The 25,443-nt window shown below is 45.0% G+C and overlaps 1 protein-coding gene across 1 annotated transcript in view; it reads left to right on the forward strand.

Annotated features, from left to right (window-relative positions):
* Positions 1 to 16,505: 16,505 nt before the first annotated feature.
* Positions 16,506 to 25,443, forward strand: part of CAPN2 (calpain 2) — a 72,090-nt gene continuing 63,152 nt past the window's right edge. The window contains exon 1 of the mRNA XM_077962457.1: positions 16,506 to 16,741. Coding sequence (XP_077818583.1) covers positions 16,739 to 16,741 — 3 coding nt within the window. The 5' untranslated portion in view covers positions 16,506 to 16,738. The remainder of the gene's footprint in view (positions 16,742 to 25,443) is intronic.

A 25,443-nucleotide genomic window follows, 5' to 3' on the forward strand; every position in this document is an offset into this window, starting at 1 on the left:
CAGCCAACATACAGCAGAATTCACTTGCTGATTTTGGGAGGCCTGGCACCATCAAGGCTGTGGTTCTTAGATTTCTTGCTCTCACATATTCACAACCTTACTTAATCCAACTTTCTATCTGCCCTATGCCTGACCTGCGCCTGTACAGCTCAGTGTGACTGGAGTAAAGCACACAATCAAGGTGTGGTAGTTTAAAAAAATGCCCATAAATGATTGGTAAGGAATACCAAAGTGCTTCCAAAGTGCTGGGATTACAGGCATGAGCCACCGCATCCAGCTGATTACTCACTGTTTTTGCTCCTGCACAACTTGGACTTCCCCGTGGCCTATCATAGCCTCTCCAGTTCCAACTCTCTTGTGACTTGCCTAATACAGCTCTCACAACTTACTAGCAAATAACTCCTTTGTGTTTCTGTCTAAATTGCCAAAAGAGAAATATCTAATTGGCCCTGGTACCTTCTTAAGCCAGATCACACAGGTCCCATGTCACTGACCAAGCTAAGGGGCTGGTTCCTGTGGCACATGACATCAGTGCCCACACCCCTTGGAGCCCTGTATGTTTGCAAACTCACAAGCTGTGGTGTGCTTGCACCCCCAGCAGCCAGCCCCTGACTTCCTTGGCCAGAGGGCTGTACCTCTCTCAGCCTATCAGAACCACCTTGCCAGAAGTGACTCTCTAACTGGGGACATATGTCCCTGGGGTGCTTGGCAACATGCTGGAGCATCAACATCACATGTTTTCTTGGACTATTCATTTTATTCAAAGTTTTTTTTTTTTTGGAAGAGGAATTTTTAACTTTTTTTTTTCTTTTTTCCTTTTTTTTTTTTTTTTTTTTTTTTGAAATGGAGTCTCACTCTGTCACCTAGGCTGGAGTGCAGTGGTGCTATCCTGGCTCACTGCATCCTCTGCCTTGCAGATTCAAGTGATTCTCCTGTCTCAGCCTCCCAAGTAACTGGGATTACAGGGCGCCCGCCACCATGCCTGCCTAATTTTTGTATTTTTAGTAGAGATTGTGGGGGTTCACCAGGTTGGCCAGGCTGATCTCAAACTCCTGACCTGAAGTGATCCGCTTGCCTCAGCCTCCCAAAGTGCTGGGAGTATAGGCGTGAACCACTGCACTCGGCCAATTTTTAATATTTTTAATAAGAATTATATATAGGAAGCTGCCAGGCTCTATTTTCAAGGAGTATGTATTAGCTCTTCTCCACATAAAGGGTCTTTCTCTTTTCCCTGTTTAGTGGAGAAATTTTGAATGTGGAAAATATAACATATGCGTACAAATATATGAAGTAAAACTCATGAAAAAAAGAAAATACATACAAAAAGAACAGAATAATGGTCTCTTTCACCCTGAAGAGTGGGAAATGAAGTGAGGGAAGAGCATACAGAGAAATGTAAGTTTTAGGTAATTTTTTAGTTCTCGGGTGAGGTGGTGGATATATAGGAATTCATCATACTTTTTGTTTTGTTTTTGAGACAGTCTCACAGAGTTGCCTAGGCTGGAGTGCGGCAGTGTGATCGTGGCTCACCACAGCTTTGAACTCTTGAGCTCAATTGATCCTCCCATTTCAGCCTCCCACATAGCTGGGACCATAGGCACACACCACCGTGCCTGGCTAATTTTTTGTATTTTTTGTAGAGATGGGGCTCTCCCTATGTTGCCCAAGCTGATCTCAAACTCCTGGGCTCAAGCGATCCTCCCACCTTGACCTCCCAGAGAGCTGGAACTACAGGCATGAGCTACTGCGCCCAGTTCGTCATACTACTAATAATAACTTAAAGAAATTAAAGAAAGCCATGTGTTGGCCAGGCACGGTGGCTCAAGCCTGTAATCCCCGTACTTTGGGAGGCTAAGGCGGGCAGATCATGAGGTCAAGAGATCAAGACCATCCTGGCTAACATGGTGAAAGCCCATCTCTACTCAAAATACAAAATTAGCCAGATGTGGTGGCACGTGCCTGTAATCCCAGCTATTTGGGAGGCTGAGGCGGGAGAATTGCTTGAATCTGGGAGGCGGAGGTTGTGGTGAACCGAGATCGCACCACTGCACTCCAGCCTGGTGATAGAGTGAGACTCCACCTAATAAATAAATAAATAAAGTAAAGAAAGCCTTGTGTTGACTAATAATAATGAGGGTATTATGAATCAAGGATGACAATTAATCCAATTTTGAACATGGACAGTAAAAAAAGAAATCCCCACAGCAGGTAGAGAGGGAGATATTTTGAGTAAAGAATCCTGTCTAAGGTGCCTCAGATCTAACAAGCCTGTTCCTACAGCAGGCCTGGCGGTGAAATCAGCTAGGAAGGTGGTATCCACAGCCCCTCAGTCACTCTCCCTTGCAGTTAGGGTGTAGGCTGCACTTTGTATTTCACATTCTTGGGCTGGTAAGAGATAGACTATAGTTAAGCCCCGGATGAGTATAATTGTATGAATTAAAGTACACATGTATACTGAGGGCTCATTTCATGTGTGAGTCTCTAAAAATGTCTGTGACTACAACTTAAACCAAGACAACCTAAGGATTTTGAGAAGCACTAAGAGTATCCAGAGAAAATAGTAACTTCGATGCAGCCAATACAAGCTCAAGACTGACAGTCTGCAAATCTAGATTCCAGCCTCTACTCTGCCACATTCTTGAGTGACCTGGAGAAGTCACTCAAGGTCTTCCTTTGCTCATCTGTCACAGAGGGTGTGGGAGCCTGGAGCCCAGCCCTCCTGTGCACCCTGTCTAGCTATGCTTCTCTGGAGGTGAAAGGCTGCTGGGCATTGAACACAGCCATCAGCTTGGGAGCTGGGCCAAGCCTCACCAGGGAACAGTGAGGGGCTCCCTGTTCTGACACCACACAGGTGCACACACACACCTGCTCATCAGGTCCCCGGCCGACCCCTTTACACACACCGTCTCCTGCTTCTGCAACAATGCCGTACAATAGCAACTATCATCAGCCACATTCTACTGGTGAGAAAGCTGAGCTTCATCCACAGTTCCTCAGTAGTAGGAGTAGGACTGGAACCCAAGTGTGTTAGCTAAAAGCCCACACGTTTATCCAAGATACCATATTGACACTGTTTAAAGAATGCACTTAGGGAATTGAACTGGTGGAGTCTGCATTCTTGTCACAGACAGAGTCCCCTCTCCCCTCCACATCTCCCCCTTACCCCCAACACAGGACTGCTGGGTTTCTCTGCTGGTCCCAGGTGAGATACTCCCTCACCTTCCAGCAGCAGGTGACAAGGACCAGGAGGCACCAGAGACAACCCCAGCTCCTCACTGCAGGAGCAAGGGAATATGGCCTCTGAGAGCAGCTGGGATTCTAGGCAGCTGAAATTGCACTGCGCAGCGACAACACTCAGTGGTAATGCGTGTCAGAGGGATCAGTGATGGCTTCAGCAGCTGGTGGTCTCTGCTGCCCCCTAGATGTCTGTTTCCTTCAACAGGCCTCATAGATTAATTTAAAACCAAGTGTTTGGTATAATATTGCATAGTAACGCTCTTTTCCTGCTTCATCAATCATGCATTTATCCTACCTTTCCTGTGTGGACTGTAAGTAGTTAACAAGCCGATGCTCTTCTTAAGAATTGCAGCTAATAGGAGAACAAGTGATAGAGGAGTCACCATCTTGCAACCCTTAATGAAATAATGAGTCTGGATAGCCATCACCAATGGATGCTAACACAATTAGGTGAAAGCCTAAAGGACACCTTTGTTAATAGATGGATCTGACTGAAAAACCCAAGGCCACTCATCAATCTGTGCATCTATGCATGGGACATGATTGCCTTCTCATATAATACAGTGTACAATACAGGTCCAGCTGTGAAGACCTCTGTCCTCCCCCAAAAAATGAACTGAATCCAATCAAACCTCTAGATTTCACTGCCAGTTTAGAGAAAACAAGAGGCTAGTCAGGGTTTCTTAGCCTCTGCATTATTGACATTTTGGATAACCACCAAAAGAATAGTAAAAACCAGTCTAATGGTGAAACAAAATAATAAAAAATAGTTAATGCAAAAGAAAGCAAAAAAAAAAAAAAAAAAAAAGGAGAGGAAGGAAAACATAGACTTGATGAGCCAAACAAAAAGCAAAAAGAAGAAAGTAGGTTTACATACAAATATATTACTAATTCCATTAAATCTAAATGACTACATTAAAAACAAAATTCTCAGCCTAGTTAAAAGCAACAAAGGACATAGCTTAACTATAAATATATAGAAAGGTTAAAAATGAAAGCACAGAAAGAAATGCATGCAAACACCAAAAGAAAGCTGATATAGCTATGTAATAGAAAAAGAACACCCTGAGGCAAACAGTATTATCAGAGATAAAGAGAAAGATTTCATAATCATGAAAGATCAATTCAGTGGGAAGATGTAGTAAAATTACATGCTTATAACAACGTAGCCACAAAATATGTGCTATAAAAATTGGCAAGACAAAAAGGGAAAATATGCAATCTTGGTATGAGATTTTAATACAATACTCTTAGTAATGGATAGAACAAGCAGACAAAAACACCAATAAGGATATAGAATATTTGAATAACACAATTAACAAACTTAGCTTCCTTAGCATATGTAGAATACTGCACCAAACAGCAGCAAAGTCCATGTTGTTTTCAAATGCACATGGAGTACTTACCAAAATTGGCCACCACACAGTCCTGGTGGCATGGGGACATTTTGTGCATAGTTGATTGATATGGGAGACTGTACCTGACCCAACATGGGTCAATGAGTTTTTTCCCTAGATTTTGGGGCTTGAATCTGATGGTTGAAGCTGTGAAAAATAAAGCTTGGGCACTTTTCCTCCCACCTTGAAAAGGGGATCCCAATGTTTTCTGAGTCTCTGTTTAGGTTATTCCTGAGGCCATGCATATTCTACCTTGGGTTTACAATGACATTCCAGAATCTTTAGCATGCATTTACTTTGGACATTTTTTTACTGTGATAAAATATATATAACATAAAATTTACCAGCTTTAGCATTTAAGTGCACAGTTCAGTGGCACTAAATACATTTGCATTCTTAGACAACATCACACTATCCATCTCCAAAACCACAGCTTTCATCTGTTCATCTTCCAAAACTGCAGGTTTATCTCCATTGAACACCAACTCCACATTGCCCTCTCCTTGTATCCTCTAGCAACCATCATTCTACTGCTAGGCTATTTTGTGACTCAGTTTCTCTGTCACTTAATAGAAGAGAGGCTCCATTGCTGACTGCAGGGATTGTTCTGTGTATACAGGCCTTCTTGCATCTATAGGATTAGGTTTACTGTAGGAAACAAAGGTAAGAGAAATATACATCATATGGGTTTTTGGAGGAAGAAAAGAGACAGCACAAAATGGATGAGGTTTTTGCATTGGGTGTCCTATGCACAGGACTCAGCAGGCCTGCTGTTGGCTAGGCTGATCTTGAACTCCTGACCTCAAGTGATCTGCCCACCTCAGCCTCCCAAAGTGCTGGGATTACAGGTGTGAGCCACCACGCCAGCTTTATATTTTAGTATTTTAACTACAGTTTTTTTCCTAGATTTTTAGCAAGATAAGCACATTTTCATTTTGCACCCAGCCCTACAAATTATGTAAATTACATGGCCAGCGAGGAGGATAGGTTCCTGTGAAGCTGATTGTCTCTGGTTGTCCTGTAGGAGTCTAAGGGAGAAGAGTAACACTTTAAGCTATTATCTGATATTTACAACTTCGTGTGAATGACTTTCAGATGCTGTGATGAAAGAATACTTTTAAATGTGTGAAAAAGATCTCCTCAGGGCACTGCATACAAGGAAAATAGGGAGACTACCATCAAGGTGGGAAAGGGTGATACAACAGGGCCAGGGGCCTGAAGATAAACTCCAGATTTCACCCAGAGTTAGGCTTTGTTAGAATCCTGTTACTAACAGGACACAAATCACACAACGAACTATTAAAAATGAGAGGAAAGCACACAGCACAACCATTAAAAAGTAAAAATTAAGCTGTCATTTATACGAGTCATTAACAAAACTCCCTTATCACCGGAAGCATGCTAACACCATATATAAAATTGAACATGTGGGGACATCATTCAACCTCTTGTTTAAAACTGGCTTTGAATGGCCCAACTCTAGAGAATTTGAACTGCTTTTTATTATCTGGGGTCCTCTGGAGAGAGATCAACTTCTCAGAGTTCTAAATAGAGAAAAATATCTGGAGTTAATTAAAGTACGCCAATACTGTCATTTTCCATGTGGGGTGGAAAGAACTAATGTGTAGTTAGGATATCAGCAAAAGGCTAGTAGAAACATGAAGTCACTGGTAAATTGAATGCACAACTCTGGGGAAGTGATCAAAAAGCAACTGTTTTGTATATTCTGCTACTTGTTTATTTTTATTTCTATTATATGTCTATGGCCACCTATGCAAAAAGTGAGGACCTATTTTCATGTGAAAGGAACCTCCACAGTTAAAAACACTCTAGCTAAGGGTAGTGAAGTAAACCAAGCCACTCCTGTTCTAAACAGATTTTAGATTCAGAAAGAATTTCTCTCTCTCCCTCTTTTTTTTTTTTTTTTTTTTTTTTTTTTTTTTTTTTTGTAGAGATGGGATCTAGCTATGTTGGCCAGGTTGGTCTTAAACTCCTGGCCTCAAGCAATCCTTCTTCCTTGGCCTCCCAAAGTGCTAGGATTATAGGCTCATGCTAGACAGATTCAAAAAGAATCGATTGAATAGGGGTGAAAAGAACTAATTCAAGAGATTTTGTCTATAGCATTTTGACTGTATCTTCTCAGTAAGGACAAAAAGAACTGTAAACAAATATTGAACCCTAGTTGGTAGTTGTAATTTTCATGGTAGTATGGGTTTGTGATTCTAAAACTACTTTCTGTGTATTTTTGAATCAAATAAATTAATAAATATATTCAGAAGGATGAAAGCAATATTTCTTGTTGTTGGAGAACAGAATTACAAATATGGAAAGAGGGAAAGTTAAAGTAAATCGCATTGTGGTCATTTGGAATTGGAGGCCGATTTAAACTCAAGTGGCAGGGTATAATTTTTTTTTTTTTTAGAGATAGTCTCACTGTCACCCAGGCTGGAGTGCAGTGGTGCAACCTTGGGTCACTGCAACCTCCGCCTCCTGGGTTCAAGCAATTCTCCTGCCTCAGCCTCCTGAGTAGCTGAAACTACAGGCATGCACCACCACGCCCAGCTAATTTTTTGTATTTTTAGTAGAGATGGGGTTTCACCATCTTGGCCAGGCTGGTTTCCAACTCCTGGCCTCAAGTGATTCGCCCACCTGAACCTCCCAAAGTGCTAGGATTACAGGTGTGAGCCACCACTCCCAGCTGGGTATAATTTTTTTGTTTTGTTTTGTTTTGTTTTTTGAGACAGTTTCGCTCTTGCTCCCCAGGCGGAGTGCAATGGCACGATCTCGGCTCACTGCAACTTCCACCTCCCGGGTTCAAGCAGTTCTCCTGCCTCAGCCTCCCAAGTAGCTGGGATTACAGGCTTCTGCCACCACACCTGGCTAATTTTAGTATTTTTAGTAGAGACGGGGTTTCACCGTGTTGACCAGGCTGGTCTCAAACTCCTGACCTCAGGTGGTCTGCTTGCCTCGGCCTCCCAAAGTGCTGGAATTACAGGTGTGAGCCTCTGCGCCTGCACAGGTTTAATTTTTTTGTGAGTTAAAATTGTATTTTATTTATTTACTTTTATAAAGAAAGCATTATGTTTAGGATTTATGTACCTGGTTTTTTTAAAACCTCATTGACCTCATTAATGAGAGAATGAGTGGGATGGTAAAGCTGGTTTAAAGAGAACTTGAAAGATTAAGTATTACGGGCACTGAATAAAAGATGTTAAAATAGGATTTTGGGGTGGTATACAAAACTGGTTAATGTTATACAGGGCAAGAAGACTATAACCTTTGGGATCTAGGGTTTTTGTTTTTTATTTGTTTGGTTTTTATTTTTTGTTTTAGTTTTTGTGGTTTTATTTTTTTCCCTGAGTAAAATTATTTGTAGCTATACTAGACAAAAATCTACATCTTAATATGTAACGTTATGGTCCTGGTCCCATTCAATAGTGAATAACAGATCAAATCAAGGTATATTCTCCTAAAGAATAAGAAAATTCATCCTGGTATGGTGGCTCACACCTGTAATCCCAGCACTTTGGGAGGCCTAGGTGAGCAGATCACCTGAGGTCAGGAGTTCAAGACCAGCCTGACCAACATGGTGAAACCCCATCTCTACTAAAAATACAAAAATTACCTGGGCATGGTGGCAGGCGCCTGTAATCCCAGCTACTTGGGAGGCTGAGGCAGAAGAATTGCTGGAACCTGGGAGGCGGAGGTTGCAGTGAGCCGAGATCGTGCCACTGCACTCCAGCCTGGAGACTCCACCAAAAAAAAAAGAAAAAAGAATAAGAAAATTCTTGGCTGGGCCTGTTAGCTAGAGAGTGAACAGAGTGTCCTCTAATATAGAGAACAGAGATCTCTCTGTCTTGAGGCACTAGAAGCGATTTCAGTAGCAGTAAGCAGTCAGATCTTGGTTTCTAAATACTATTCCCCACTAGAGAAAAAAAACAAAACAAAAACAAAAAACAAGGCTCCTTGAAGAAATGCTTAATTTCCCCCCCACAAAAAAAGAAATGTTTAATTCCAGAGCTAGGGCAGAAAAATTATAAGTGGAATCTGGAATATCTTCATGTTCCAGGAAGTAAGGGAATGCTCGGAGAATGATGCGGACATGTCAGAAGGGCACAGGAGCTGTCCCGAAGGGACTCTCCCTGGCAAAATCTGGGGCAATTTGAGCGTCAAAATAAATAACAATAGTAATGCATTTAATCCATTGAACAAAATAGAAAGCCATCTGCCCTTATTTATGTGAATAACTGGGAGATAATGGAAAACTCTTCCTAGCAGTCATGTACCAGCCAATAAAGGAAGAAAAAATACTGTAATTTTTAAAAACACTATTTTGTAATAATCATAGTAGTGGTTGGTTCAGGCAATGAATGCAAAACCAGTAGGTAAAAGTTTGTTGAGGAACAGAATATGTATATGGTCTCAAAGTAGTTCCCAAAAAATAATTGATTAATTTCAAAGGTATTATAAAAATACTAATTTTACAATGGAGAAAATGACAGCCACCACCTTCACTAAATGGTCGAAATTATCATCATCAGAAATGGAGCAAATCAATATCTTGTGCCTCCTGATGTAATGTCCTGAGAAAGACATATCACTTTTATGATATTATTGCCAAAAATGCATAACTTGAATCTATTCATAAAGAAACATCAAACAAATCCAAATCGAGAGGCATTCTACAAACTAACTAGACTGTGTTCTTCAAAAATGTCAAGGTCACGAATGACAAAATAAGGCTGAGGAACTGTCCTAGATTAAAGAAGACTAAAAAGACATAATGACTAAAGGCATTTTATGATCCTGTACTGGATCATTTACCTGAGAAAAAAATTATGAAGGTTATAAAAGATATTATTGGGACAATTGATGATATTTGAATATCAATTGGATTAAATCAATATGTCAGTGTTAAATATTGCAATATGTCAGTGTTAAATATTCTGATTTTCATACATCCTGAAGTACTTAGGAGTAAATGGGCACAATGTCTGCAACTGACTCTCAAGTGGTTCAGAAAAAATATACAGACACAGGCACACAGCACATATATGCATATGTAATGGGGATATAATGCTGTGGATATGCATATAATGGTTTGTATGTAGATGGATGGATGGTAGAATAATAAAGCAAAAATGAAGCAAAAAGTAAATTATTGGTGAATCTGGGTAAAAATTATGCAGGAGGGGTTTGGACTAGTCTTGCAATTTTTCCATAATTTTTGATAAATCTGAAGTTTATTTAAAAAGAAATCCTTCAAAAGACACCCCAAAAGATTGGTGTCGGCCTCCATCACATCAGTTCATGGTGTGTAGTCTTAGGCAGACTGGTCTGGCCATCCCAGGGGTGGGGGCTCACACTTCCCAATCAACCAGCAGGGAACAAGTGAGATGAGGCTAACTAGGCACCATCCTCCCCTTTGGATCATAGGCAGAAAGGACCAAAGCAGCAGGCGGCCCTCCAGCACATGAGGCTTATTTCTCAGTGGAATGGCCAGGGACAGCCTCAAGCCATAGCAGACTCACCCCCACAAACACACTAATACCTGTGGAGCGGAAGCCTGGTCTCCTCTGGCCCCTGGCACTCTACCCAGAGGCCCTGCTATCTAAGATGTGTTCTTAGCCATGGTGCTATGAACCTTGGACTTCTCGCGGGAGAACAGGGAGAAGAGGCCTCAGAACTGTAGTTTGCAGCTGCAGCTCCCTCTCCTGCATGTTTTCATGAAGGAAAATACCTTCAGACATTAAACACCCAATGTTCAAAATCTTAGACACGAAGTTGGGAGAAAAGAGAATTAGTACTCATCATACTTTTTGCTGAAAAATGATAGAGATAGTTTTAGGGGCCGGGCCCAGTGGCTCACACATGTAATTCCAGTACTTTGGGAAGCCAAGGCAGGTGGATTGCTTGAGCTCAGGGGTTCAATATGAGTCTGGGCAACACGGCAAAACCTGGCCTCTACAAAAAAATACAAAAAAAATTAGCTGGATGTGGTGGTGTGTGCTTGTAGTCCCAGCTCCTCAGGAGTCTGAGGTGGAAGGATCATTTGAGCCTAGGAGGTCAAGGCTGCGGTGAGATATAATCAAGCTATGATCGTGCCACTGCACTCCAGCCTGGGTAACAGAGTGAGACCGTGTCTCAAAAAGACAGAGAGAGAGAGAGAGAGAGAGAGAGAGAGAGAGAGAGAGAGAGAGAGAGAGAGAGAGAGTTTTAGGCTAATTTAAACAGAAAAACAGTTTTTGGAAGATTTTTTTATTGTTACAAGACGGACCGTGATTGATGTAAAAATGCCAACAGACACAGTAAAAAGATATAATTCCTCTAAACATAACTAGAAGACACAAGAATTTAACAGCATGGCCACAGCTGTACAATACAGGATGTTAGCTGTGTTCTCCCCAGCGAAGAGTCAAGTTCCTCCTGCCTTCGAGTACTCGGGAAGTTGCCCTCCTGCCAACAGTACCCAGCCATAGGAATGAGAATCCTACTGGGTCCTCTGATAAGCTCATTTTGTCATTGTTGTCTTTAATTCCCCAAGTGGCAAATCCCCATCCTCAAATGCTCTGGCAGGCTCGTTTCCATCCTGGCTAATATCCTGATGGGCTGCATGATCCAACCAACTGCAAACTGAGAAACAACATCTCCAACTTGTCCTGCGCACATTTTCTCCCTCCTCTCAGGAGCCAATGTGAGCCAGTCCCGCACGTTCCAGAGCAATACAGTGTCCCGACTGAATCGATGGCCACTTGTAGGCCTCTCCAGGATCCAACCATCCCACGTAGGTCTTCCCGAAGTGCTGTCCACTCAGAAAAGATCTGGCTGAGGAAACAGACACAGAGAAGCCACGCAGCGAGAACCACAGCCTAAATCAGCCCGTAAGAACAAGATGGGGAGACCACCATTACTGCCTCCTGCTGGACACTGGGCAAACTCCTTCGCGGAACTCACAAGCCCTGTGTGTCCCAGCACCTGCTCTCTTCTCTGGCCTCATCTCCCATCACCGTCCTCGTCTGACAGTCCACACTACAGCCACCGAAACTTCTCTCAGTTCCCAGCCCATTACTCAGTCATTTTGGAGCCCTCTCCCCTTCCTATCCTCTCTCCATCTATCCATCCATCCTTACACGAATTTAACTCAGCTCTCAGGCCCCAGTTGATGCCTTCCTCCCTTAGGGCTGGGCACGGTGGCTTACACCTGTAATCCTAGCACTTTGAGAGGCCAAGGCAGGTGGATCACTTGAGCTTAAGAGTTCAAGACCAGCCTGGGCAACATGGTGAAACCCCTTTTCTATGAAAAATACAAAAAGTAGCTAGGTGTGGTGGTGCACACCTGTAGCCCCAGCTACTCAGGAGGCTGAGGTGGAAGGATCATTTGAGCCCAGGAGGTCGAGGCCACAGTGAGCCATGATCACACCACTGCACTCCAGCTTGGGTGACAGAGAGAGACCCTGTCTCAAAAAAAAGACTTCCTGGCCATGCGTGGTGGCTCATGCCTGTAATCCCAGCACTTGGGAGGCCGAGGCAGGTGGATCACTTGAGGTCAGGAGTTTGAGACCACCCTGGCCAACATGGTGAAACTCCATCTTGACTAAAAATACAAAAAAAAAAAAAAAAAAAAAAAAAGTTGGCTGTGTTTGCACGCACCTGTAATCCCAGCTACTAGGGAGGCTGAGGCAGGAGAATCACTTGAACCTAAGAAGCAGAGGTTGCAGTGAGCCAAGATCACGCCAGTGCACTCCAGTCTGAGTGACAGAGTGAGACTCTATCTCAAAAATTAAAAAATAAATTAAATATAAAAAGACTTTCTCAGTGTATGTGGTATATCTAAGACAATAGAATATCATTCCACCTTAGAAAAGCAGGAAATCGGTCGGGCACAGTGCCTCACGCCTGTAATCCCAGCACTTTCAGAGGCTGAGGCGGGCGAATCGCCTGAGGTTGGGAGTTCGAGGCCAGCCTGACCAACATGGAGAAACCCGGTCTCTACTAAAAATACAAAATTATCCAGGTGTGGTGGTGCGTGCCTGTGATCCCAGCTACTCAGGAGGCTGAGGCAGGAGAATCGCTTGAACCCGGGAGGCGGAGGTTGCGGTGAGCTGAGATTGCACCATTGCACTCCAGCCTGGGCAACAAAAGTGAAACTCCATCTCAAAAAAAAAAAAAAAAAAAAAAAAAGGAAGGAAGGAAGGAAATCCTGTCACATGCTACAATGTAGATGAAACTTGAGGATATTATGAAGATATTATGCTAAGTGAAATAACCCAAGACTCCCCAAATCTGGGTGAGGATCCTCAGTAATTTGTCTCCATAGCACTTACCACAGTGAATTGCAATGGCCTGTTGCCCACTGTCTATGTCCTCTGTAAGGACAGTACAGTGTCCTGTTCACGGTTGAAGCCTCAGTACCCAGCATTATGCCTGGCACGTATGTGGTCACAAATGATGATAGAAAGACAGACATAAACAGATGGATCAGTTCATGAGGCGCTCAGTATCAGACTCCAGAGGGCTTTGGGATGTGTAGTCATGACTGCCTGAGATCCAAAGCAAGATGCTGAAAAGCATCAAAGGCCTTTTGAGATAGTGGTTTCCTTTTCCACGGCTAAATAAGGGATTTTCTTGCTTTGAAATAACAATACTGCATTTTGCCACGTGGGGGAGCTAATGCAACATCAAAGAGGCCCTCCGCGGCTCCATTTTACCGTCATCAGCTTCCTGGGCAGGACATCACCCACCATTGCTCACAGCGGAAAGCATGATTGTGGTCTAGTAACATTACTACTATAAGCTTATTTTTGTTGTTCAGGGAATCTCGTTGTTCAGGAAAACTTTCCAAGACACAGAAATCATTCCAGTTCCACAAAAGGAGGGAGTGGGTTATTTTCTCTCCAATGAGAGCCTGTCAGCCTGTTGGTGCAGAAATACGTGTGCAGGCTGTGTTTAATTGTGAGTGGGGGCCGGGCGCAGCGGCTGACGCCTGTAATCCCAACACTTTGGGAGGCCGAGCCAGGTGGATCACCTAAGGTCAAGAATTCGAGACCAGCATGACCATTATGGTGAAACCCTGTCTCTACTAAAAATACAAAGTTAGCCGGGCATGGTGGCGAGCATCTGTGGTCCTAGCTACTCGGGAGGCTGAGACAGGAGAATTGCTTGAATCCAGGAGGCAGAGTTTGCAGTGAGCTGAGATCACGCCACTGCACTCCAGCCTGGGTGACATAGTGAGACTCCTCAAAAAACATAAAAAATGAAAATAAAAATAAAAATTGTGGGTGGAAATAGACTGGGAGAAATCCCCAAATTATTGTATCTTCATAAACTCAAGCTCACACTTGGGAGGCTGAGGCAGAAGGATTACTTAAGGCCAGGAGTTCAAGATCAGCCTTGGCAATATAGCGAGACCCCCATCTCTACAAACACATATACACACACAAATTAGTTTGGCATGGTGGTACATACCTGTAGTCCTAACTACTCAGGAGGCTGAGGTGGGAGGATCACTTGAGCCCAGGTAACGCAGGCTGCAGTGAGCTATGATCATGCCACTGTACTCCAGCCTGGTGACAGAGCAAGGTCTTGTCGCTTAAAAAAAATAAAAATCCAAGTTCTTCTCTGTCAGGGCCTGCTTCTGAAGGGTAGGCCAGCAGGATCAAGGGGCTGCAGTCCTGCTTTCAGGAAGACGCTCTCATGGCCCCTGAACACCTGTGATAGGGCTCAGGAGCCTCTCCACCAGAGCTGCCCAGATCCCTACTCCTTCCCCACCAGCCTGACCACCACACTCCCTTCTTTCACCCTCCAATTCCAACCCCTCCATTCCCCTTACAAGGTCGTATAGTAGCTAGTCCCTCCTCACCTCTTGGCTTCACTTCTGGCCTCCTCTGGCCCTTGACAAAGATTCTTTGCTTGACCAAACTTTAGTGAGCCTCCTAATCCTTTCCTAGGCCCATCTGTGCACTTTCTTGAAAAATTCAGTTTTAAGAGGACCCTGCTAAGTCAGTTTAGCCAGAACCCCTCCATGCCTCACTATCTGATCATCCCCAATATCTACTTGTGCTCCTCATCCTCCACCATCTAGGTGACGTCCAATGACCCTGTCCTGTCTTCAGCAGGAATCGGTTAGGTGAGTTTAGCCAGAATCCCCCTTATTCTTTATGTTTCCTCTTAGTAATTATCCGTCACTGACCCCCACTCTTATCCTTGGCTATGCATTCCCACCTAGCCATGCCGTATTCAGAGTTGAGCCCAATCTCTATCCACCCCTGCAAAACGCCACTGCAGTGGCCCCTATTCCTATTGCAACGGTCCTGAATAAAACCTTGCTAATCATACCTTAACAAGTGCCATGGAATATTTTTTCTTTTTTTCTTTTTTTTGACACCAACCTCACATTACCACCACCACCCTCCCCCAGGACCCCACTCCCAGAACACACCCAACCACCCCCATCCCCACACACAGAATGCTCAGGGGGCCAAGGGGACGTCAGAGACTCCGTGGTTTCTAGCACTTTGTAGTCCACCGAAATGCCCCCAGGAGTGGCAATGAAGTGGAGAGGCTGGGCTGTGTGTTGACAGCCAGTCTGGTCCCAAGTAGACCCCATAGAGATGTCCTTGGCCCTTCATCCCCTCTCCACACCAGCACCAGCCCCCACAACTTACGGATAGACCAGTCAACCTCAGAGAAAGAGCGGGGGAGGAGGGAGCAACAAGAAATGCTTGTGCGGCTTTGTCCAGCAACATTCTTATCTTTCTCCTAGAGGAATTCAAGCATTAAACCCTGGGGGAGAAACCTTCTGGTTCTCTTGTAAAGGAGGGTTCACTCCACGCCCCCCTTAACTCAGACATTTGAAGCAATCCTAGTGGATAGTAAATCTGGGCTCCTCAAAGCTCTCAATTGAGCAACCCCTTTAGCAGGACATAGGGCCCAAGGAGTGTTTCCCTCACCCTAAATCAATGATTCTGACATCAAAGATGCCAACAAGTTTTGCCTGGGAACGGTTTGTGCCTATAACCTTTCGTTCAACAGACCTTTACTAAGCACCCACCAGGTGCCAGGCACTATGCCAGGATCACAAAAGTGAACGAGAAAGACATGGTGTCTCTGTTTCAGAAATGGACTGGCTAGCGGGGAATTGCACACGTAAATATTTGTAACACCAGGTGATACACGCTCTCACAGAAGTTACATAAAAAGTGCTAAGATGACAGCTCTGATTATTCACTATTGTGCTTTTCAGTTTATATTCAAGTCCACATCGCAGAATACATGTTAGAGAACACTTACGTCTTGACATGACTTGCACTTTTGATCAGTCCATAGACTGCTTGGGTGGAAAGAAATTCCTCTAAGACACTCCCTTCTGAGTATGAGTCAGGAAGCTGAGGTCTCCCCAGCATAGCCGGGTCGGGGCAGGGTGACAGGGCCTCCCGACACACCCAGCGTCCAAGCAGACTGAGCAGAGCCTGCAGAGTGGGTGGCAGGATAACACCTCTCCCGGAAGTCTGGAAGCCCCAGCTGGCTCCGGCCCTCCCTAGGGCTGCGGGACCCTCCCTTCTCTGGCCTCAGCTTCTTAGCTGCCTTGGTTAGACTAGACAGGAGGAGACAGCTTTACCCTCCTTTCCACTTCTGAGCCTATGCTCTTGTGAGTCTCATTCTTGCCATGAAGAATTGAAGAACCTTTGTGCTCTGAGTCAGAAACTATGTGGCCACTTTGCTAAAATGTGACTCAGACACAGACTCAGCCCTGAGGCCCATTTCATTATATTCCCTTATTTGGTCCCAAGCAGCATTTCCATATTCTCTCTGGGGAGCTGGTGGGCAGAGCCTTTCTGTGGGCCAAGGAGGAGCTCAGGTGCCAGACACTTAAGACTCTGATGGCTCTGTAGCTAACTGGCCCATCCTCAGAGACTAACGCAAAGGAACGAATTTCTAGGATGTTCAACTATGTGGAGAAGACAAAAAAAAAAGCAAAGAAAAAAATATTTTTAAAGAAAGAAAGAAGGCCAGGTGCGGTGGCTCACACCTATAATCCCAACACTTTGGGAGGCTGAGGCAGGAGGATCACCTGAGGTCAGGAGTTCAAGACCAGCCTGGCCAACATGGTGAGTCAATACTAAAAATACAAAAATTAGCCAGGTGTGGTGGTGCACACCTGTAATCCCAGCTACTCAGGAGGTTGAGACAGGAGAATCACTTGAATGCGGAAGATGGAGGTTGCAGTGAGCTGAGATAGTGTCACTGCACTCCATTCTGGGCAACAGACTGTCTCAAAAAAAAAAAAAAAAAGAGGAGGGAATGAAGGGAGGGAGGGAGGGAGGAAGGAAGGGAGGGAGGGAGGGAGGGAGGAAGGAAGGAAGGAAGGAAGGAAGGAAGGAAGGAAGGAAGGAAGGAAGGAAGGAAAGGAGGGAGGGAGGGAGGGCAGGCGGGCACGGTGGCTTACACCTGTAATCCCAGCACTTTGGGAGGCCAAGGTGGGTGGATCATTTGAGGTCAGGAGTTCAAGACCAGCCTGGTCAACATGGTAAAACCCTGTCTCTACTAAAAATACAAAAATTAGCTGGGCTGTAATGATGCATGCCTGTAATCCCAGCTACAGGGGAGGCTAAGGCAGGAGAATTGCCTGAGCCTGGGAGGTGGAGGTTGCAGTAAGCTGAGATCGCACCACTGCACTCCAGCCTGGGTGAGAGAGTGAGACCCTGTCTCAAAAAAAAATGAAAGAAAGAAAGAAAGAGAGAGAGAGAGAGAGAGAGAGGGAGGGAGGGAGGCAGGAAGGGAGGGAGGAAAGGAAAAGAAAGGAAAAGACAGGAAGAAAGAAAGGAAGGAAAATAATACTAAATTATATGGAAAATGACTTGGACGCCATCAAACTTCCACTAGCTGTCCGTGAAAGCCGAAATTAATATGCTAAAAAATTACTATCTCTAAGTCCATAGAAAAGTCTCCTCGTATATATATATCAAGAAGAGAACAAAACGAGGAGGATAGGACATAACCCACCTCCCAGAGGGAGACGCAGCCTCAGCCAGTGGAAGTGTCCTGGTGATATTCCCCCAAGCACTGCTACATTTCCAAGTGGCCCCTGTGACTGGAAATGAGAAGCATAGGGGTTGTTGACCTAGGTAGGTTTTGAGAAAAAAAAAATCCACAAAGTTACAAGTGGAGGAAGGAGAGGAAGGAGCTGGTGAAGGAGATTGAGAAAGAACAGCCAGGAAGGTGGAAGAAAAACCAGGAGAGGGAGGTGTCCATGGAAGCAGAGGGAAGAAAAGTAAGGGAATGGCAACCGTGGCAGTGGCAGCTGCTAGACACAGAGGGTAAGAACTGAGAAGGTTTCCCTGGATTTCAAATCAAGGAAGTCATCGGGGACTGTGGCCATTGCACTTGGAAGTGTGCTGACAAGTAAGGCTCAGAATGTTCATGTTCTCCCCCGTTTGGAAACCACATTGCTCCATCTAGGACAGAGGTTCCCAAAAGCAGTTTTGTATTCAAATGCCGACTCCATTACCCACTGACTGTATAACTGTGGGTGAGTCATTGAATATCTTGGTGCCTCAGTTTTCTCATCTGTAAACATGGAAACAATGACAAGACCTATCTCATAGGGTTATTCTGAGGATTAAATGAGTAAATATGTGCAAAGCATTTGATTTTTGTTTGTTTGTTTAGATGGAGGTCTCCCTATGTTGCCCAGGGTGGTCTCAAACTCCTGGGCTCAAGTAGTCCTCTCAACTCTGCCTCCCAATGTGCTGTGCCTGGCCATGTACGAAGCACCTGAGATAAGAACGTGTTCTCTCCAGGCTGCTGCAGCCAATGACACCACAGTAGAGGTACTGGGCTGGTCATTTCTGCGCAATGCAGACTTTCATTGGCCCACCTTTGCTCCAGAATCCCCACTGGGTTGGCCAAGGCTTTCTCAGAGTGGCACTGCCGTCTGTGGATCCTCCTACCACACTGCCTTTCCTTCCCCCTCTGTTTTCATAGGTGTAAGGCTTATGTTACGGTCTGAAGGCTTTTCCAGACTCCTCCTGTTCTCTCTCCCCTCTAGTTACACAGGACTTACCCCAAAAAGTCTCTTGCTTGTCTAACTTTGCTTTGGTATTTGCTTCCCAGAGGACTCAAGTTGACACACTTGGTTAAACAGAAATCTTTGCTACAGGACTTGTCAGAGCCTTTAATATTAAAATATACACATTATAACTCATCAAGAGGGAAAAGTATAAAGCATTTCCCAAATTCATTTGATCACTAAAAACTACACACTCACATCCACACACACCACAGACCCTCTCATGAACATCTCATGAAACATGTTTTGCTGAGTAAAGTTTGTTAAACGTTGAGCTAGGCCAGCCATGGTGGCCCACACCTGTAATCCCAGCACTTTGTGACGCCGGGGCAGGCAGATCCCTTGAGGTCAGGAGTTCAAGACCAGCCTGGCCAACATGGTGAAACCCCGTCTCTACTAAAAATACAAAAATTCGCAGGGCGTGGTGGCACATGCCTGTAGTCCCACTACTCAGGAGGCTGAAGCACAAGAATCACTTGAATCCAGTGGGTAGACGCTGCAGTGAGCCGAGATCACACCGCTGCACTCCAGCTTGGGCAACAGAGCAAGACTCTATTTAAAAAAAACACCAAAAAACATTGAACTGAAGACCCCTAAAGTTCTATCCAACCCTGGGATTCTTTCATATGGATCTCAAAGTGTGAAACGCCTCAGTCGCCTAGGGCCTTATTCTACAGAAGGGAAGCCCAAAGGCTGGTTTGAATTGCATTAGCAACTCAAGCTATATTTATAAGTCTCCTCCCATCTGATAATTGCTTTGTCAGCACCATTTTCCCTATTCTACAGATGGAGAAATTGAGGTCTAGGAAGACCAAGACACTTGTCTCAGACCCACAGTTGAGGTCTTAGTTTGCCACTGAGTCACGGTCAATGTGACACAAGGATGGAAAACCAAAGGGAGCCACAGGTGAGGGAAGGGAGATGAGAAGGGTATCTGAAATCTCAGCCCTGCAATATGGTGGGCCACAGCAATAATGAGATGTCACTGGGCTCAGCCCTGCGCCTGGAAGGAGGGAGGTGGTCAAGGATATCAACAACAACAAAAAAATTCCTGATCTCAGGGGAAATACAACACTGAATTGAGGGGAAAACATAGAAACACATCTAGACTGTCATAAAACAAATGTAACGGAGGCAGGGGAAATGTGGAGCCCCGGTGTGAGTAGGTGATGGAGTTGGGTGGCTGTCATATGTCACAGCAAGATGGGTAGTTGGCTGCCCCGAGCCCCATCCTGCCCCTCCCTGTTCCAGCACCCTGGCCCACCAGCTCCTTCCTGGCAACTCCCATACTCCCCCAGTTCATCCACTACAGGATTAATGGCTAACTCAGTGGAGGCTGCCTGCCCCTGGGTCAACACCAACTTCCCATTCAGTAAGCCAGTGTCAGCACTACAGTGGTTTGGAATACTTTCAATATCACTCCCTGTTAACAAGTCTATCCATGGACTGACTGAGAAAAGAAATGGAATGGGGCAAAGTAACAAAACAAAGAGGCAAGATAGAGCCTATGGTTACCTAAATCATTTAGGTTACCAATGGTTACCTAAATCACAATTTAGACAAGCACTGGTGATCTTGCACGCAGAGAACCACCGCTGAACCATACTGGGGAAACTGGTTTCTGCCCCAGCAGATGTGTTGGGGAAATGACATGCTGACCACCACGACAACATCCTCGGAAGACTGAGTGGCAGAGTGCTACTTTGGCTTTCTTACCACGTGAACTTGAGCATATATCTGGGCAGTTCTAGAATTTCGATGTGGGAGGAACTTAGGGATGAAAAAAATAAAATGTGGATGGTAGATGGAGTTTGGGGCAGGGGACTGGAGGCTTGTTTTGTAGCTGTTTTTGCTTGGTAAGCTCCCTGTTCTGACTTGGAGACATATTTATTAAGGAGCTGGCTGATGGGAATTATGGATGGGGCCAGCTCCTCTCCCAGCACCCTGTGGTGCTGACATCTGAGGTGATCACTTCCCATGCAGTGGAGAAAAGCATGCTTCTCTATATTTGTTCCATACATCAGGAAGCTTGAAAACAGGATTTGCTGCCACATGTCAAGTACTTACGTGCCTTTAGAAGAAAGGCGCCATTGCTGCCGATGATAACAATGATAGCATCTAAGGTTTTATAGTTCCCCAAATAATTTCACATACACTGTGATTTGATGCTTATAACAACGCTGAGAACTATGCAAAGTAGATGTTATTTCCCCATTTTAAGAGATGAGAGAATGGATAGTGAGTATTTTGAAAATTGCCAGACCCCACACATGTAAGACTTCACGTATTATTAGTAAAGTTACTACTAGGGAACTCCAGCTATGAAAACCCCTCTGGGAGATAGCACTGGTGGGTGAGGGGCTGCAGCTTCGGCTCTAGCCTCCTGGCAAGGGTGGGATGTAATACCCTAAGCTCCAACAGACTGGGAAAAGAGAAGGGGCTTAGAAAACTGTCTGGGCTGCTGGATTTCTTTCCAGAGTTTCCCTCTCTCCTTCTACTGTCAGCACCTCTCATCTTTTGCAACACCAGGGAGAAGCCTTTCCATCGCCTCTTCAGCTCTTGGAATCCCTCGAGAAGCCCCCTCCCTGTTGAGTGGCATCTAACAGGCTTGTCCAATACCCATGCTACAACTGTGAGGAAAGGAGAAACCCTGCAGCTGCTTCAGAAGAGAAAGAAATCTCTTCAGATGAAACCGTTCTTTGCAGCCCTGTGGAATTCATATTCTCTCTGATCTCCTTTGGATTCAGATCATGGACCTGAAAGAGGGAGGGGAAGAAAACAGGGTCTTTTCCTCAGCCTGGGCCTGCCGTTCCCTCTGCCCTTCTACACTGGGCATGGACAGACCCCAGGGGACCGTGGTCTAGGTGTTGGCAGCCAGGCTGGCTCTACAACACATGTCAGCTGCTCCACTGGGCCTCCATTTACTCATCCATACAATGGGGCCATAAGCTCTCCCTTGACTAACTGTGAAGATTAAGTGCACAAATATGTGTAAATATGTGTACCGTGCACAAATATGTCAAATAAAAACTGAGACTGACATGTGGAGGTGCAAAATTAAAAAGGAAGTTTTGGTTAGTATCTCCAGAACCTGGCTGGGCACGGTGGCTCACATCTGTAATCCCAGCACTTTGGGAGGCCAAGATAGGTAGATCACCTGAGGTCAGGAGTTCAAGACCAGCTTGGACAACATGACGAAACCTCATCACTATTAAAAATACAAAAATTAGCCAAGCATGGCAGCGAGCGCCTGTAATCCCAGACACTCAAGAGCCTGAGGCAGGAGAATCGCTTGAACCCAGGAGGCAGAGGTTGCAGTGAGCGGAGATTGTGCCATTGCACTCCAGCCTGGGTGACAGAGAGAGATTCCGCCTCAAAAAAAAAAAAAAATTCCAGAACCAGCAGAGTGTGCATCTGATGCATCTCAAACATCCAGGGCCAGGGAGAAAATAATCTAAAGAAAAATGCTACTGAAAAAGATTCCATTACCACGGCCCTCTGAGACACACACATTCTTACTCTCATTTTTTCTCTCTCTCTGTCTCTCTGTCTCTCTTTCTCTCTCTCTCTCTCTCTCTCTCTCTCTCTCTCATTTACTCACAAGGTCAGTGGCCCAGACCCAGGCAGTTCTGGACAATCCCAGCTGTTTCTGACTCACCACCACCCTCAGGGCTGGCTGACTCACTCCAGGAAGGTTTTCCACCATGAAGTGTTTGTCTGTGTCCCTGTGTTCCTGTGAAAAGGACTGTGTGGTCAGAGAAAGAGAAGACTTTGCTGGGTCCAGTGAGATAGCATAGTGTGAGAGGCTTTGGGAAGTAGAAAAAGCAGCATTTACTCAGGTTTAAAAACTAGACTTTGTCCAAATGGTTGGGGAAAGCAGTCATTGTATGTGTTTGCAAATAAATTTGGGTGGCATAGGACTGACTAAAGCCCTTTGTAAGCAGCACCCTGTGTGCACAGCGATACCTAGAAGGCTGGTAAGGGGAGCTGTCAGGGCTGCACCAAAGATGGTGTTGCCTAGCTGGGGTAGAGGAAGTTCAGGTAACCCAGGAGGCTCTTCTGCTCCCTGGCTACGCAAAGCTTCTGATTTGACTGGAATGATAGGTTTGATCTGCCCATTTGTTGCTAAAATGACTTGAAAGGGAAACGACCTCCACCTGCCTGGGAGGAGTCACTTCCTCCAGAGATGAGCTGTCCTTGAGGAGATCAGCGGAGGAGAAGCCTGAGCTCTGCCCCACTGGGCAGGAGGACAAGCTTTCTCCCAAGAGCCTCAAGCCCAGAAGAAGTTAGGGTGGGGCCAATGGAAATCAGACAGTGGAACAAATGAACAGCTTCCAAGGACAGGGCTGTCTCTTTCCTCTGTTTTCAATTGTAATGGTTTCATAAAACCTTTGCACCAGAAACCCATGAGCTAGAAATGAATGCCTGTATCCCCATCTCTGGACTCAGAGTCCAGAGCGCCAACCATTACACAATGAAAGCTGTGTCCCCATCTTATTCAAGAGTACAGAAAGCAAAACCTGGTGGTGGACGGTGGTACCTGCCCATCAGGCAGCGTGCCCAGACTTGCAAACCAGAGAGGGAGGATGTCAAATAAAAACCAAACCATGGGAGACTGAGGCGGGAGAATCACTCGAACCAGGAGGTAGAGGTTGCAGTGAGCCAAGATCGCACCATTGCACTCCAGCCTGGGTGACAAGAGTGAAACTGTCAAAAAAAAAAAAAAATCCAGACTTTGATAAAGGGACACTTCGACAGAAAGAATAACTACTGCAAGCCAGGCGCGGTGGCTCACACCTATAATCCCAGCACTTTGGGAGGCCAAAGCAGGTGGATCACCTGAGGTCAGGAGTTCAAGACCAGCCTGGCCAACATGATGAAACCCCGTTTCTACTAAAAATACAAAAAATTAGCTAGGCATGGCAGCTGGCACCTGTAATCCCAGCTACTCAGGAGGCTGAGGCAGGAGAATCGCTTGCACCTGGGAGGCAGAGGTTGCAGTGAGCGGAGATTGTGCCACTGTACTCCAGCCTGGGCAACAAGAGTGAAACAAGAAAGAAAAAAAGAGTGAGAGAGAGAGAGAGAAAGAAAAGAAAGAAAGAAAGAGAGAGAGAGAGAGAAAGAAAGAAAGAAAGAAAGAAAGAAAGAAAGAAAGAAAGAAAGAAAGAAAGAAAAATGAAGGGAGAGAGAGAGAGAAAGAGAGAAAGAGAAGGAGAGGAAGGGAGGGAGAAAGAAAGAAAAAAGAGAGAAAGAGAAGGAAGAAAGAGAGAGAAAGAAAGAAAAAGAAAGAAAGAGAAAGAGAGAAGGAGAGGAAGGGAGGAAGGGAGAGAGAAATAAAAAAGAGAGAAAGAGAAGAAAGAATGAGAAAGAAAGAAGGAAAGAAAGAAAGAAAGAAAGAAAGAAAGAAAGAAAGAAAGAAAGAAAGAAAGAAAGAAAGAAAGAAAGAGAAAGGAGGGAGGGAGGAAAGAGAGAAAGACAATTCCAATGCAGAGAACCTGCAAGCATCTCAGAATCAAACAGAAAAAAGTTCTTCTATTCTAGGGTAAAGGAGGGGCAAGTGGAGATAAGCAGACTCTTTGGAGGGGAAGCTGGACAAGTGAGGGGAAATGACCTGTGGGAGCTGACAGGAAAAGGATCTAGCTGTGTTCAGTCGATTCCCAGGAGAAGCTGGGCAGGGAGGTGACTTGGCGGGGACACTCCACTTTGTACTTGTTCAGGCTTGGGGGCAAGCAGAGTTCAGGGATCTGTAGGAAAGAGAGAAGTCTGACCAAAGTTTTGTCAAGCAAAGCGGGTAAGTAATGGGCGACTATGGACACATGGTCAGAGACAAGAATAGATGGGGCAGAGGAATAATAGTGACAGAAATACTTGTTTTAAGAAAAGGTAAAATCACGGCTCTCATATTAGTATAAAATAAACACATTTTAAAGATTCCATTTCAGTGGAGTGCAGTGGCTCACACCTGTAATCCTAGCACTTTGGGAAGCAGAGGTGGACGGATCACCTGAGATCAGGAGTTTGAGGCCAGCCTGACCAACATGGAGAAACCCTGTCTCTACTAAAAATACAAAATTGGCCAGGCATGGTGGCGGGCACCTGTAATCCCAGCTACTCGGGAGGCTGAGGCAAGAGAATCGCTTGAACCTGGGAGGCAGAGGTTGTGGTGAGCCAAGATTGCATCATTGCACTCCAGCCTGGGCAACAACAGTGAAACTCCGTCTCAAAAAATACATATAAAAGAGTCCATTTAGCTTGATTAAATGAGGCAATCTGGTGGATGTTATAACTGGTTCAAAGGAGAAGCCAAAGCAGCACAATTTACATGACATAAAGAGTATTGAAATTGAATATGCAACTAGACAAAAAGCTAGTCTCTCTACAGGGGGAATGTAGGCCTCTACTGGACAGAATGCATTTGCATATCCATAGGAAAAATTATTTTGCTACAGTTATCTACAACTTAGATAACTTACTTAGAGTTACTTAGATAACTGTACATTGCTACAGTTATCTACAACTTAGAGTTACAAAATAACTCAAAAACAATGAAAGGGGCCTGTGTGGCGGCTCACACCTGTAATCTCAGCACTTTGGGAGGCAGAGGCAAGGGGATCACCTGAGGTCAGTAATTCGAGACCAGCCTGGCCAACATGGTGAAACCCCATCTCTACAAAAAATATAAAAAATTAGCCAGGTGTGGTGGTGCACACCTGTAATCCCAGCTACTTGAGAGGCTGAGGC

Source organism: Macaca mulatta, chromosome 1 (assembly GCF_049350105.2).
Source record: "Macaca mulatta isolate MMU2019108-1 chromosome 1, T2T-MMU8v2.0, whole genome shotgun sequence".
NCBI classification, from domain to species: domain Eukaryota; kingdom Metazoa; phylum Chordata; class Mammalia; order Primates; family Cercopithecidae; genus Macaca; species Macaca mulatta.